Consider the following 16,250-nt stretch of genomic DNA (forward strand, 5'->3'; position numbering starts at 1 on the left):
CTAGATGCTTCCAATCAGCTGACGGCAGGCTAAGGACTGGGTCCCAACTGCAGTGCTGTTGTTCTTTTAGTACTGAGAGTACCGGGAGACAGCATCCCTACTCAACAGGACTCTCAATCACCCTACCATGGTATTTTGGATATTGCTAATAGACCTGTTCCTGAAACATGGCTTTCCGCTATACATTGGACATATGACATTGTATAGCACCTATCTACCAAGAGCCCCATCCCTGGTATCTATTATCCTTTTAGAAATGTCATAGTCAGGGAAGGGAAGGCATTTCCATTATAAGGAACTATTGTCCATATACTACAGTAAATAGCCTTTTAGTCTTGCTCATCTTCAGCCCAAGTCAGTTTCAAGGGTCTAGTTGTCACTCTCAGAGCTCTGAGAGTGACAAAGGCCCAGCTACTTCAGGGACCGCCCTCCTTCAGCATCCCTGATCAACAATCTAGAGGAACATTGATTCTGAAAGAGGCCAGGCTGATATTTGAGCAGAAAGCCCTACACTGGAACTCCAACTCTAGAGATTAGGAGGAAAGGGCGTCACTTGGTTTAGGGCTTGACACGGCCCCTATTGAAGTCTATGGCAAAGCTCCTCCAGCAGGATGAGGCCCTCACATCACAGAGCAATCTTTCCATACCCCCATCCTGCTCCAGAGCAGGCTACACAAAGCAAGTATGACTGTTCCTGCTCCTTGTGATCTTTCTCCAGTCTAACCCACAGCCATACAACCTATGGGGGGAAGGGGAGAAGGATAGGGGGCAGAGAAAATGGCCCCTCCCCACACAATGGGAGCTACTGTTCTTAATTACTGTATTGGGTGCCTAGATACCACAGTGACAGACAAATTAGGCAGATGGATCAAATTCATCCAAAAAAAAACATTTTTTTAAGAAAAAAGCCCTGGCATGGACCCATAGTGAAATAAAATATACACCCGGAGGCGCAGACTGTCATGGGAAGACTGATCATGGTACAGAAGAGAGAAATTGGATTTTTACCATCATAAAGGACAGACAGCATGCCTGCATGCAGACCCTGATGCCAATTCCTGACACACCTCCTTTCAAAAGGGCCACACATCGCAACCCACACCAAAGAAAACCCATCCGCCTGCCTCTAGTGCCTGCAATGGCTTCCCCCAACCCTCCACTAGGTTTATCTGTAATGCAGCTGATCATCAAGCACAAGCCTGAAGCTCAGTGCAGGGTCAATCCCAGGAGCGAGCTGCAGTCCTCAAAAGGACTCTATTACTCTTCATAATCCTGAGAACAAACATGGACATCCTCTGGCTCATTTATATGAGCAATAATGGAAAGCGATCAGCACCAGGCTTGTGTTCTCAACTGCAGCACCATGGTGAGGGAAGGGAGGAAGAGAAATCATTTCAAAATACCCTTTGCAGGGCAGATATAATGAATCCTGGGGGAGTGGGGCTGGCCGCCAGCACCATGTGCTAGATCCCCACACAGATAGGGAATATACCCAGTCTCAGTGGATTCTGCAGGAATTTCTGTAGGGCACCTGAGAAGATTCAGGAGATTTGCATCCCAGACTCCAGTTCTGATCTACATTTTATTACCTAGCCGGCCACCTTTCCTCGGATCTAAAATGTCTCTCCAATGGCACTGCCATCGAACCAATGTGGAGCTCAGCTTTCACATCCTGTTCAGGGTAGAGGACCAGAACACCAGCTACTGGTAGGCACGACTTTGGTTTTCTCTTCACCCTTAGGCTCTTTTTACCCATGGAGCTGGGGATGTGACTCCCCGCTCATGCAGACATACTCAGGCTAGCTCTTTCATCCACCTAGCACTCTGAAAAGGGGAGTGTCACTGCAGTAGCATGGGCAGCAGTGAGCAGGATCCAGGCCGGTTTGGACATGGGGCAGCTAGCCTTTGCCACTGCTATTGATTAGTCAACTGGAGTACAGTATTTTAGGATCTCACCTAACTTGCTAGCTTTCTGCTTTTCCAGTTAGGCAGCCCCTCCTTGCCCTGGCCTGGGAAGCGGACTCCAGGCTTGCAGCCAAACTGCCTTGCCTTGCCCATCAGTCCTGGATCAGTCCTTCCCCTGCACTGGGCAGTGTAGGATTCCTGTTCCAGTCTGCTCACACCTCAGATCTTTGTTTCCAATTCAAATCATGCAGCTTCCACATGTTCTCCTTCCCCTGGCTGCCAGTTGTTAACAGTTAATGGCCAGTCATTGGTCTTCAAGGCAACTCCAGTCATCTGTTGACAGCCCCTGATAGTTCATTCATACCAACCCAGACTGCCTACAGGACCAACACCCATCTCTTACTCTTCCCCCCCACCTCAGAGAAGAAATTAACACCTCCACACCCAGTGGGTAACACCACAAAGTGAGTGAGTAAACTGAGTCACACATTGCTTTATAAAACAAATACAGACACTTCTCATGTTCTCCACAATGGGTGATCGGTTCAGAAATCACAGGGGCCCTTCCCTCTGGAAGCTTTGCCTAGTTCTAGAACCAGGCCCTCTGGAGGGTTTTGAAAGGTTTATCTTCCCCCACACTTTGATTGTTCCTGTGTGTGGCACCTCTCGACCAGGAGTGTCCCAGAAGTACTGGATACTAGCAGAGAGGAGAGATGTTGGGGCTGTTTCTGCCAGGAGGGGAAATGGGCAGTACTTGCCAAGAGGGAGCCTATGCTCAGAGGCTGTCATGCTTTGCAGACGAAGAGGCTGGGATCGAGCCAGAGGGAACGCTGACCCTTCTCAGGATTGCCAGTCACTCGCTCACCCGCTGTTTGTTCCAGGATGTGTTCAGTTGCCTCCAGGAGAATTCTCCTTGGCAGTGCAACGCAACACAGAGCCCTCCCTCGCTGCTTTGATTGCCGCCCCTTTCATCTCTGCCGTAGGAGACAGCCAGGCCCTCGCTCCCTTCATGTTCTCAGCTCCCTTGGCCAGAGCACGGTGCTGGGCTCACTCTCAGTCTAGCTGAAACAGAAGTCTGCTTCATTAAGATACAGAGGGTTCAAAAGAGCAGAGCAGCTGGAGGCAGAGAGAGAGAGAGGCTTGGCTGCTTCACTTTCAGGCACTGCCTTAGCTGGGTCTTTAGTCACAGAGTCAGAGGGTAAAAAGCTTCCTGGAGCCTGCAATGAGCAGGCGGAGATGGAACTGGGAACATACCACAGACCAGGATGAAACTGACTTATGTTTTACTGGGGAGGATTTGCCCATCCCTGTTCTCTGCCTGTCAGCATCCTTCTCCCGCCATTTCCTCTAGGCCTGGGCTATGGGTCACATACTCGCATGTAGCTCCTGGCACACTCTCACCTTGCTTTGTGGAGAGTAGCTCCCTGCACCTTCAGCCACTCAGCCAGCCACTCAGTGGATGCACAATTTACACACTGCTTGGGCTCCCTGTGGTCTCTCAACCCCAAGACCAGAGGCCAAGTGCAGGACAGTTTCTGGGCCCCAGATCTGTAGCAGCTGGTGCATGCCAGATGGCTGGGATGGCTCAGTGCAATGCCCCAGCAGGCAAATAGCGGGGAGGAGCAGGTGAAAGAAGAGCAGGAGGGAGCACTTATCTTTGCTGTGGAACTGAAGGTGCTGCTCCAAGTCCATTCTCTGTCTTCTCACTCACTCCCCACCCTCAGTAGCCGATCAGAGGTAAGCCTCGCCAAAGGACAGCATGCAGGAGAGGGTAGCGGCCTCATGGTTCAGTCCAGGGAGGATGTTTTAACATGTTCCAATTTGTTCTACTTCTGGTTTTCTGGCAGGATCAGATTATAGCAAGACAGACCCTTCCCATTCTGGGCTGCGACTGGAAATTCTGCAGGAGACAGGCTGTTCTGATGGGATTCCCACCCTGCTCCTGCAACCTCAAAAGGTTTAGATGTTGGGGTGCCTCCCCAATCTCTCAAAGCCTTTTACTAGCTGGGCAGCCATGACTGGAAGTGATGGCGGTAGCTGCACCTGCATCAACAGGTTCATGTATTTTAGGATTTTTCATGTAAAAAGTGCTAATTCCCAATGCACAATTGTGCCTCCCTAAGGCCTGTTGGAAGATTTTAGCCTCAGCAGCCAAAAGGCAGTACTGTACTTTGACACACCGGGGACATCCAGCTGGTGCAGCAGGAATGAACACTAGCACATCTGGTTGTTCTGCTGAAAGGTACCTAGATCAGCTAACTACAGGATAGATGCACTCTTCATTAACATAGCTCTATCACTGGGCAGTGGTGAAGCCATTAAAACTCCACTTAGAGAAAAGAAAGGTAGCCTAGAAATACTTAAGGGGAATGCGGCTGTGCAGGTAGATATCCCACGTTCTTGTTATTTCTCTTAAATGCTTGATAAGTTTTGATTAGAGGGTTTGCATAATTGATGAAAACTCCTCGTGCCCTGGAGAGGTGGTTGGGCTGCAGTTAGAAACAGCTGCTCAACCTGGTGCAAAGGTTCTGTAATCCTAAACCAGGGCCATACTTGGAGACGGAGTGGGGTCTCCTCTGAGCAGCTGGGGGTGACTGGGTTAAGCTGCTTCCCCCAGGGACACCCTTCATGGCAACTCGAAGTGGGTGAACAGTGCCAAAGGCAATCTGCAGATATTCACTGGTGTCTGTAGGTGAATCTGCATTGCCTGTTTGTATCCGATGACGATTCATTTCCCACTGATGTTCCTGTAAACGAATTCCCCGGCAGGAATGCTGCCAAAACAGTGAATTGTAAGCAAACATGAGAGCATGTTTGAAGAATACAAATGCTGAATGTGTATTTGTATGTGCACTGGAAACTTGATGCTGTGGGACCACACTTTCAGTGTGGGGGAGCACAGGGGAGTGGGCAGGTAAGGGCAGATGGATTTATGGTAAAAAGAGGGAGGGAAGAAGGGGTTTTAGTCACAGAATTAAAAATCAAGTGAATCTTTTCTTTGTCCTTGATGAGTTCTTTAGTTTTTAGACTCTAAGCTCTCGGGGCAGGCGACAGTTTTGTTTTACATCTGTAACGTATCAGGCACGCTTTAGGTGCTGTATGCAAATAAATAACAATAAGAATCAAGCTCATCCAATCAGAAGATAGACACATACTAGTTATTGGGCTCAAGTTGGAGTAACTGGATTTCTCAGTCTGTGACATAAAGGAGGTCAGACAAGATGATCTATTGGTCCCTCCTGGCTTTAATAATCTATGGTCCTAATCCAAAGCTCATTGAAATCCACAGAAAAACTCATATTGACTTCAATGAGCTTTGGGTCAGCCCCTATGTGTTCAATCAAGAGAGTCTGAACAACATTGTACAAATATCTGGTTATCTTGCCAAGTATTTATAACCCTGCTCCTCATCATGACATTTGAGCAACTTCCAAAAAATAAAATAAACAAGCAAACAGCTGCTATCAGAGTACACTGAAGTATAGCAGAGGATTGAATGCTCCTCGCCCACAGCAAGCAACCTGTGAACTGATATTTGTTTGCATAAAATAGTCAAATACATTTTGAACAAACAAACAAATCAGGGAAAGGCAGAGCCTATTTAGGGATGATTCGTGAACAAAAAAAGGGTTAAATGTAAAGAATAAATTATTCATAACAAATTGTTCACTCAGCTCCTATTGCAACTTATTTCCCAAGAGCCTCGAGGGATGTGAATCATGCCCATGTGGAGAATATGCCTTCTCTAGTTCAGCTCAATGACAGAATCTTACATGAGACAGTGCTGTGACCTCTAAAGATAATTCAACATGTTTCAGAAACGATGTGTTATCTAGTGGGACCCCCTTCACCCACTACTAAAAAGCAGCCACCTGCAGGGTGGAAAGTAGCAGCTGTTTTTAACCCTGCTCAGTAACACTACACAACACAGGAAGTGATGAACATACAGGTCTACAGGATGAATTTACCGACCCTGCAGGCTGGTCAGGAGCCTGGAGGCTAACATCCTGAATCTTGTGACAAGTGCCTTGGGATCATTAATGCCTGCAAATATCAGGGCCTCTGTTTCATCTGAAAGCTGACACCTCTGTCTACCTAGGTACCTCTCTGCCCCCATCCCTGTACCATTGTTTCAATACTGACCCAAAAAACCCAGCTCCCGCTGAATCACCAGCATCACTTCACGTTTCCCTTAGAGGCGTCCCATCCAGCTAATGGCCAGGCCAGACCCCATTTAACTTGGTGACCAGACAGGATCACAGTCAGAGGTGGATTGGATTAAAAGCACCTTTAATACTGGTCATCTGATAGGAGGAGGGGTATTTCCCACCCTCCCTCTCTGTGGCCACATCCCACCATGAGCCCGGATGCAGACCTCACATGGCAGCGACTAGCACTGGTAAAAATGTAGCAAAAAACCTGAACATTTTGACCCTGGCTAGCAGTGACATCATGAATCCGAAGGCAGGGGAAAAAATCCCTTTCACTGATTGGATGAAAGTAGTCATATGACTGGCTATTCAGCCCAAGCACCTCCAATGCGTGCACAGTTACTGCTTTATGAGACAGGAAGCATTCTGGGCTGGAGTCTTGGCACTTGACTGTGCTAATGAAGCCAACTACCATGGTGGCCCCACACATTAACGTGCTATGCCTGAGAGGAGCCAAATCCCCTGCTCTGAGAGACCCCCAAACCATTCACCATCTGGGACTGCAACGGACAACACGAGTAACTGAAGGAGGCATCCCAATCTTCACTGTAAGGTAGAGGGGTAGTGTCTGTGTCTGTGTCTGTGTGTAGAAGAGACGTGGTGCTGTCCTGGAACAGTGGATCATTTGCACAGCATTGATCAAAAGCCCAACCACTACTACAGCAAGAAGCACCATAGATAAATAGCTGTGGATCTGGATATGATTAGTCATGGTAAGAGAGACTGTTGCAGCTCCAGCAATTAATCTCTTATGCTAGTATCCTGTAGGGAGGGAGTTTAGTGTAATGGTTGAAGTGGGGAACTGGCAGTCAGGACTCCGGGGTTTTATTCCCAGCTGTGGCACTGACTTTTCGTGATACTTTGGGCAAGACTCTTCTCTGGTTCTCAGCTTCCTCTGCTGTTAAACAGGACTAATGGTACTGAACCCTTTCATGGGGTGTGTGAATTCGTTCATTCATGTGGGTGAAGTGAAATGTAAAGGGATCCTTGAATGAGACACACCAAAGAAGGGCTAAGGATAATTGTTTTCTAGATTTCCTTCTACTGCAAACAAAATGCTTTGCCACCCTGCATTGTAGAAAGGGGATCCCCCACCTCTAGGTTCCTCAGGGCATCTCAAGATCACAGGACACCGGGAACCCTAATTCTGAGGCGGTGTGTGTGTGTGTGTGGAAGAAGCAACAGCCAAATAACTCAAGGGGAATGGGAAGTGCCCCCAGAGAGCTCCCCTCCATCCAGCTCTCGGCTCAGCTGAAAGACATTCAACATTGCCCTGCTCTGTTAGTCACTGAATATTTTATACCCCGGCTACAAACTCTCCATTTGTATTCGGTTTCTCTCCTTCATCATATCTATTATAAACGAGCAGTGGCTTAGAACTCTCCCAGGGAAGATTTGCATGGATGGCTATGGATATTTTATAGTCAAATTGTGAGAGTAAAGCAGCTTCCAAGTCCTGGTGGTGGTGGTGGGGAATAAAAGGTAATAAACAAGTGATTAAAAAGAAATAAATGTTGACTTTTACCCTGCTTCTTTCCATGGTGGCACAGGACTGCATGGCGCCTTGGTGGAGGGCCAGCTGCCAGGAGAAGCTGGGGCTCATATGCATGCTGGCCCTGGGCCTGCTGTCATACTTCTGGTCATGCAAATGGGACACAGGCTGGCACTGATATGATGGGCCCATGCTAGTGCTGGGTCTGATACAGCTGTGCTGGCCCGGATATAAACACTAGTGTGCACGGTGCACGTGGGGACGGCTTAGGGGGAGTGAAAGGAAAGTGGCTCAGATGTGCAGTGACTAAGTCATCGCCATCAGATTGTCAGGTGTGACACATGGCTGGGTGGGAGGTCTCAGTCCAGTTCCTCATTTGGCACAACAGGTCCCAGTGAAGAGACAAATGACTGAATGAACTGGAAAGCTGGAGCCCTGACTGGGCTGGTCCTGCTCTGTGGCTGGATGACTTCAGCCTCAAGGGACATCACATTTGGCACCCTTCAGCAGTGCTAAAGCTGCAGGGCCTGGCCGCACTTGATCCCCTGATCGTGCAAGCAAAACTGCTCTTAGAGCAAGAAATACAGACTGGAACTCAAGATTTAACCATAGAACCTTCTGTAGGGAACACAGTGTGTCCTCAACAGGGGAGATTAGCTACTGCCCAGAGAGCCCTCAGGCTGGAGGGCTGCTGAAGGCAGGAGCATCCAGGGAAGGATCAGGTGCAAAAATGTGGTGGATACTAGTGGAGATCCCCAATGCTGGGTCAGATTCCAGAGGGATGAGAAGAGGAGCTGGTGACATGCCACCACTGGAAGACTAGTCAGCTTCATGCTAGCAGTAGGATAGTAGGTCACCTTACAGAACAAGATTTGGTGAGACAGGCAGGGCAGTGTTAGGGTTAGTGGGTGCTCGGATTTATGGGGAACATGCTGATTTTGCCCTAGTGTCCCAGCAAATTATACTGAAGCCAGAATGATTCGAGACTGTAGTGATGGGCACTACCCTAAAACAGAGAGAAGGTAAGTATATGAACTCAGATTTATGGAAGGATGCATTGTTGGGCCACAGCACATGGGCCACAGCTCCATCAGGCAGAGGGAAAAGAATTCTCTCTCATCCTCTCTCCCCTCTGACTCTATCCAGTCAGTCTGCATTTTAAAGAATCAATTCACCGTCAGCTCAGCAGCACCCACCCTGGGAAATCATCACATACCATGAACATGAACCAATCCAGCCACCTTGCTCAAATTTAACAGCCCCTTTGGGAGCCAAGAAGGGAGCGGGGACCAGACAGGAAGGATCATATTAAGTCTGAATGGAGAAATGAACAGAAGCTGAAAGATTCCTGAGGGTGGGGAATGGAAATGGGACCCAGTGGTTTTCCCAAATCTCTGGAGTCACTGAGTCTTTCTGGCTTCTTAGTAGCTGGAGTCAATGCAGAAAGGGTTAAAATGCCCATAGCGAAAGAACTCCAGTGCATCTGTTCCCATCTGCATCCATTTCATCCTCTCTCCAAACCAAACCCAGACCACCATGTTAAATGTGGGTGCTTCACGGTTCCAACGGGAAGAGGGTCTTTTTCTGTCCTGCAGAAGGGGTTTCTTGTAGTGCCCTGTATGAGACACAATGCCCTATGTCCAAACTAAGCAAGGCCGGAGGAGCTTTTTCCCCCTGCCACTTCTCCTTCCGCCACTGGTCTGTCTCACTCTGCGCTGGACTGATGAAGGGGAAAAGCCTTCTAAGGGTTTGTCTGCACTGGCTTCACAGCACTGCAACCTTCTCGCTCCGGGGTGTGAACAAACACCCCTCTGAGCGCAGCAAGTTTCAGCGCTGTAAAGCGCCGGTGTAAACAGTGCACTTTAACATTGCCAGAGTAGACTAGCCCTATGATGTCTGGAGAAGGGCTGGGTAAAAACAGACACTGGTCAGTCCGCAGCAAAAGCTCCTGATTCGCTCAACAGGCAATTGTGGCTGCCCTGATCAGAGGAGGTCAGGATCGTCCATGCACAAAGCCATGCCAGTACCCCGTTGTGACCCAATCGCTGTGGAGCGATTGGAGGAGTCCAGCAGGCACAGAAAATCCTGGTGTGAAGTGGGACTGACATGGGTGTAAATTCAGCACAACCTACCCCTGAGAGCCTAGCACAGTCCCGCCCACTCATACAGCAAGTACAAGCATACTGAGATCCCGCTGAATCGTCACGACATTGAGAGTGTGAGGCAAAATCATAGACTCATAGGACTGGAAGGGGCCTCGAGAGGTCATCTAGTCCAGTCCCCTGCACTCCTGGCAGGACTAAGTATTATCTAGATCAGTGGCTCTCGACCTTTCCAGGCTACCGGACCCCTTTCAGGAGTCTGATTTGTCTTGCGTAAGCCAAGTTTCACCTCACTTAAAAACTACTTGCTTACAAAATCAGAAAAAATACAGAAAAAATCGTCACAAAGCTCACGATTACTGAAACATGGCTTACTTTCTCATTGTTACCATAGAGTTATAAAATAAATTGACTGGAATATAAGTATTGCACTTCCATATCAGCGTATAGTATATAGAGCAGTATTAAGTCCCTGTCGGTATGAAATTTTAGTTTGTACTGACTTCACTAGTGCTTTTTATGTAGCCTGTTGTACAACTAGGCAAATATCTTAGATGAGTTGATGTACCCCCTGAAAGATCTCTGCGTACCCCCAAGGGTATGTGTACATCTGGTTGAGAGCCACTGATCTAGACCATCCCTGAGTCCTCATTGAAGGTCAAGGGGTGGACACCTTCTAAGTGACTGCTGGGACAACCTTCACCTCCTCATTGCTGGGAAGCAGTTCACAGCCACATAATCAGAATCATCCAAGCCAGGCAGGAAGTGCCCAGATCCTGCACCCCAGCCTCTTCTGTCTTGCCACACACAGGAGCCATGGTGTAAGGAAGGGACTGGTCCCTGGAGTATGTTCCATGCCATTGACCTCAATAGCATTGAGGCAGAGCTGTTAATTAACCCCATTTACCAGGAGGCGGACACACTCCTGTCTGGGCTGTGATTTTTCAGTCAGGCTCCAGTCCAGCAGGTGATTAATAACCCGGTGCACTCTGGGAAGAGTGCATCTATTATTCAAATTAATGAAATTATAATCAAGAGGTGACAAATTAGCAATTACTCCATGACTGTATATGGAAACTCATTAGCGTGTCAGGCTCTTCCATGGTGCTTGCTAAGCACATGGGCTCCAACTCAGTAGTCAGAGGAGCAGGATGGGGGAAGATGCCTCCTCAGAATAGCTTTGCCTCAGGATGCAATCCCCTCCCCGCAGATCTGTCATCCTGCCAGAACTGGCTTCCACCCCAAAACCACTCCAGGAACCACGGAGCCCCATTCTCCCCTTCTGTCCCACAAAGGGACAATACGCCCCTGATACAATTCCCTCTGCACCCCTCCAGGCCCACAGTCTCTCCTGTGATATCACACCTCACTGTTACAAGGGGAGAGACGGGAACACCCACAGCTGGCCAAGAAGGGAATGAGGGGGATTGTGGGATGGCTGTGGTGTGGCGAGAGAACGAGAGCTCAGATGCAAGGGTGTGACGTTATGCTCCAGTGCTGGGGATAGAAGAGTAGGGGTGAGGGGCTGCTGTAGGGGATGGTGATGGGGAGCAGGTATTCTACAGTAAGGGGGGTGATCAAGGGAGCACAGCACTGTTTCATGCGGGAATGCGGCATGGTGCTGGTGTGGTAGGGAGGGCGAGACTCAGGGGTGGAAGGGCTATTGCAAGGTACAGGGTAGGCACTGCAGGGAACTGGTGCCCTTTTCAGAGAAGGCTTTAAATGTAGGGCTCACAGCCCCATTCAGCTCTGCACTGGGGCAGTGGAAAAGGACTATTTGAGGATAACAGAGGATCACAGAGCAGACATGGCTGGAAGACCCTCCTCCATGGGGGATTCCCACCCCAGGCCAGTGTTGCCCCTTCTCAGGTGACTCACCAATGTGCTTCCCGTACATGTGGTAGAAGAAGGAGACGCAGAAGTACTTGGCGGTGATGTTGTATAGGGGGCTGATGAGCCGGGCCTTGTCTCCTGTCACCCGGGGCCGGGAGGCCTCAATGAACATGTAATAACCTACAGACCAAGAGGGAAAGGTGGGGAAAGGCAACGCACTGGGTCTCCCTCCTTGCAAAGCAAAGGAGATGCTGACAACTGAGAACCAACATTTAGGGCAGGCTCTGAACTAACCTAACATGGAGAGAAATGCTGGGAGAAGGAGTCAGCCTTGCTCTTCTCACCCCTGGCTGAGCAGCCTTTGCTTTGAAAGCACCCAGCCATGTTCTTGGCCAGCCGTGCCATGCTGATCCTGCTCAGGTGTTTTTCACCTGCCATTGGAGTGTCCTGAGGAGTGGCAGCAGGACAGTAAACTAGATGGGCCAGCAGTTTGAGCTGGCATAGCAGAGCTCGTGCCTTTCAAATTTGGGGATGGGGCGGGGTGGGGAAGAGAGATTAAGTCCTACCCCTGTCGCACTGGGAACCCCAAATCTGACTGCTTTGTGCAGGAGGAGAACTGGGGAGCGAAATGGATGAGAGAGAGGAAAAAGTGAAACTGATCACTCTAATTTCACTGTGCCCAGTAGAGTGAGAAGCTCCAACAAATTTGCCCTGGGTGGCAAGATCTTTAAATAACAATATCAGAGGGGTTCTTAGAACTGGTTTACGCTACAGACCTATACTGGTATAACTGTCACTCCAGGGTGTGAAAAATCCACACCCCCGAGCAACCCAGTTATACCAACCTAGCCCCCAGTGTAGACAATGCTATGACAGCAGGAGAGCTTCGCCTGTTGCCATAGCTACCACCTCTCGGCGAGGCGGCTTAGCTAAGCCGAGGGGGGAGCGCTCTCCCGTTTGCACAGAGCGTCTTCATTAAAGCGCTACAGCGATACGGTGTTTTAAGTGTAGGCCTCCTCTTAGTAATGCAGGGAAGAAGAACAGCTTTACAATGCAATACAGATTTAGAATCCAGCTGTTTATTTTACCAGTGTCCCTTTCATGCTGGAGAACAATTACAGGACAAACAATTTACTTGGATGGTAAATGGGTGATTCCCATGTGCTCTTGGTTCAGATATTTGTGCTCATTTCCCTTCCTACGGAAGGAGGAATGTAATACTGCTAGGTTAAAACAGCAGAATATGCTCCCTGCCCATCCAGGGGGCTCCGTCCACATCTGCACTGCACCAGAGACTTGGCAATCAGAGGAGACCACAAAGCAGAGATAAGGAGGCTGTTCCAAAGCAGGGTGCTCAGTACTTACCCTCACCATTCACATTTATAATCCCAGCCTTTGAGGGCTCACCCAAACAGCTTCCAAGTGGATGCAGCACAGAGGAGACTTAGTGGGCTGGTGGCCTCACTGGGTTCCCTCCTTAAGATAACATCTGGTTGGAATCAACTTGGACATTCCTAAGTACTAGAGCAGTTTCCTACTTTCTTCTCCCTCTTTGACTTCAAAACAAGCATCAGATAGGACAAGGGCATTTTGCAGCGGGCAATTAGCTGGTAACGAGCTCTCACTATTCCTTTAAACAAAGTTGTGGGCGTTTTAATTGTATATTTAATGCCAATCAGTAGCATGCAAATTAACCGCCTGCTCCCTGCACCCCATGCAGAGCAGACGTGTGTGCCTGGAAAGCAGATCAGCACTCCATCCTCGGGATCCTGGGAATGGGGGTGGGGGGGGCAGGGGGCTGAGGGCTAAGGAGCCCCTGACAAGGGTTTGGCAAGACACAGTTCAGTGGCTCTCCACCCTCACAATACGCACAGAGCTGAGCAACAGGAAAACTGGAAGCCTGCATACCTTCTTGCGTGCCACTGATATCTGTGGGTGGCCCTGTGTTGACAGTGCGCTTGGGGTTCTGAGTCAAGGTATTCTGACGGGTCCAGTCAAAGTTGTCCATCTTGTCTTGCATGAAGCCACAGATCTTCTCGTCCTCAAAGCGGCAGGTATTATCTGTGGGCAGAAAAGGGGCTGATCAGTTACTGAGCTTCACCACTCCCCAAACCTGCTGGGTTGCCTTTTTCACTTGGGGGGAGTGCGCAAGTCAGTGTCTGTGACTCTGCACTGTAATGCTGCGTCAGGGCAGAAGGAATCCATGTCATCGCAGGGATAGGTGGGCAGGGTACTAACCAGGGAGGAAAGCTTAATCAGCTTAAACACATATAGCTTGGGTAGAGGATGCAATTGTCTACAACAGTGGAATAAGGGTATTAAGACCAAGGAGAAAGGAGAATCAGTAGGTGCTCCACAGGGGAAGAGCTATAGAGGGGTAAAAGGAGCATGTAAGCTAAATATACCAGAAAAGTTTCCTGAAAGCGATATCTGCTAGGTTGTGGAATCATCTCCCAGTAGAAGCCACATCGCCAGGGTATTTGAAACCAGACTGGACCAAACACAAGCAAATGCACCGTAGGGAAGAATCTGAAGCCAGGGCTACTCTAGAAGAGGTTTGCAGACATAGCTATAACAGCAAAGCCCCCTAGTGGAGACACAACTTATATTGGCAAAGAAGTTCCTTTGCTTGTGTAGTTAAACCACTTCCCCGAATGACATAAAAGCTACATCGGCCAAAGGACTCGTTTGCTGATATAAGCTGCATCTACACAGGGGATTTTGCCAGCACAGTTGTGTTGGTTGGAGAATGATTTTTTCTCGTCACTCTGTTATGGCAGCAAATCTTTGTAGAGTAGATCTGGTGTGAAACAAGCTATACAAGCAAAAGCACTTTTATGCTAATGTAACTGCCTGGACACTTTTGCTGGTACAGAAATTTTTTTTAAAAAGTCACCCTCCTCCCGCAACGAACAATACTACTCCGCAAAAGCTTCTAGCGTAGACCTGACGTTACATTGGTTCCCACAGAGTGGACCAAATGGGACCTGACAAGGCTTCGCCACCTTTAACTTTTATGATAAAGGACTAGTCCTAGGTCAAGGAGATCAAGGCCCATCCACTGACGTTGGATGCCTGCACTGGGATTCTGTTGAAGCCAATGGGAGCTGTATGTAGGAAAGAAATAGAACAGAAATAGAACAGGGTCCAGTGATGGCAGTTGAAATGATTAGAGGCTGGAGAGAGAGATCCATAGGTCAGGAAATTGGATAAGACTGCGACTGCTCAGTTTAGAGAGGAAGCGAATTGGAGGGAACACAAGTGAGCTATAAAAACTAGTGAATGATGCAGCAAAAGTAAGGATTGTGACCCTGACAGACCAGGTGCCAGCTCATGCCAAGGTCCCCATGTTTCCACTGAACACTGACAAATACATTGCTAGAATCAGTCTGCCTCACTTGTGTCTTAGTATTGTTAAAATAGGCATTAGAATTAGAAGGATGTGTTTAGTGTTTCAACATGATCTCACTTACAACATCAGTATCCCATATTGCAAAGTAATATTTGAGCATTTGCATTGTAAGCCTCTGTAACTGTGTAAATACCAGACAGGACAGAGACATAAACTAGTGTGAAACACAAGCATCCAACAGAAGCTGTTATGTCCTGACTGACAAGGAAGGCCCATCAACATCAGAAGGACTAGAGTGGACCATTAAAGAGGACAAAAGACTTTGTTGTTTACTCTCCCCTGCCCACCCCACGAAGATGAGTCACGCAAGTGAATTCCTCTCATGAGCTGAGTTTGCAGCTCAAAGCAGATAGGGGTGGGGGAAAGGGAATAAAACCCCCTAACAAGGAGGAATGATGTCTCTGCTGCTTCGACTCGGGGGGGAGGGGGAGAAGGTTTCTAGGCATAAGCAAGGGATCCCCAGCTGCTTAGCTTCGGTTAGACCTAAAGGACATATAGAATTTGCTTATTATAGAAGCTTCTATTACCTTTTGAATTTTAAGATTGTAACTCATTTGTGTATGTATGTTCACCTGCTTTAATCTTGTAAATAACTCATTTCCTTTCCCTAGTTAATAAATCTTTAGATAGTTTAGTATAGGATCGGCTACAAACATTGTCTCTGGTATGCGAGCTGAAGTGCAACTGACCTGGAGTAAGTGACTGATTCTTTGGGACTGTGAGTGACCTGAATATTCCTGTGATTCATGGTGTATCTATCACAAAGGCAGGCTTACCTGGAGTACCGAAGGGGACTGTTTGGGACTCCATGTTAAGTTGTAGCGCCTGAGGTGTTTACACTTGATAATTGGCTGGTGAAATCGAAGTATAGCACTCACAGCCAATGGGGCTGGTTCTTAACAGTCTGCCCTGAGCTACTGCAGGAGAGGTCCACCAGGAGCTCCTCTCTACAAGGGGCACCCAATGAAATTGGGAAGCAACACGTTTAAAAGGAGAAACTGACAGGGGCTAGCAATCCTCCTGCTTTGGGACACAAGCTGAGCACTAAGCACCAGCAACACATTTCCCTATGGGTATGTAAATGAGAATTGTGCTCTGACATCAGTTCCTATGTTCCTATGTTTCCAAATTCCTGTATCCCCAGCAAGTGTGATTCCAGATGTGGCTTGCTTCAGGAACTGGCTGGGAGAGAGCCTGGGGTCATGTGGATTTCAGTGGCTCAGTCAGTGTCTCCGGAGACCTTATCTGGAGTATAGAACTTGGGGCTCTAAATTGTTGTCCCCTCTTTCTACTGT

General features: G+C 48.5%; 1 protein-coding gene across 1 annotated transcript in view; it reads right to left on the reverse strand.

The window, feature by feature from the left end:
• MDGA1 (MAM domain containing glycosylphosphatidylinositol anchor 1) overlaps positions 1 to 16,250 on the reverse strand; it is a 196,065-nt gene that overhangs the window by 16,217 nt on the left and 163,598 nt on the right. Inside the window, 2 exon segments of the mRNA XM_084622912.1 lie at positions 11,589 to 11,723; positions 13,452 to 13,604. Coding sequence (XP_084479038.1) covers positions 11,589 to 11,723; positions 13,452 to 13,604 — 288 coding nt within the window.

Source organism: Lepidochelys olivacea (genome assembly GCF_965140295.1).
Source record: "Lepidochelys olivacea isolate rLepOli2 genome assembly, chromosome: 3".
In the NCBI taxonomy this organism is placed as follows: Eukaryota; Metazoa; Chordata; order Testudines; family Cheloniidae; genus Lepidochelys; species Lepidochelys olivacea.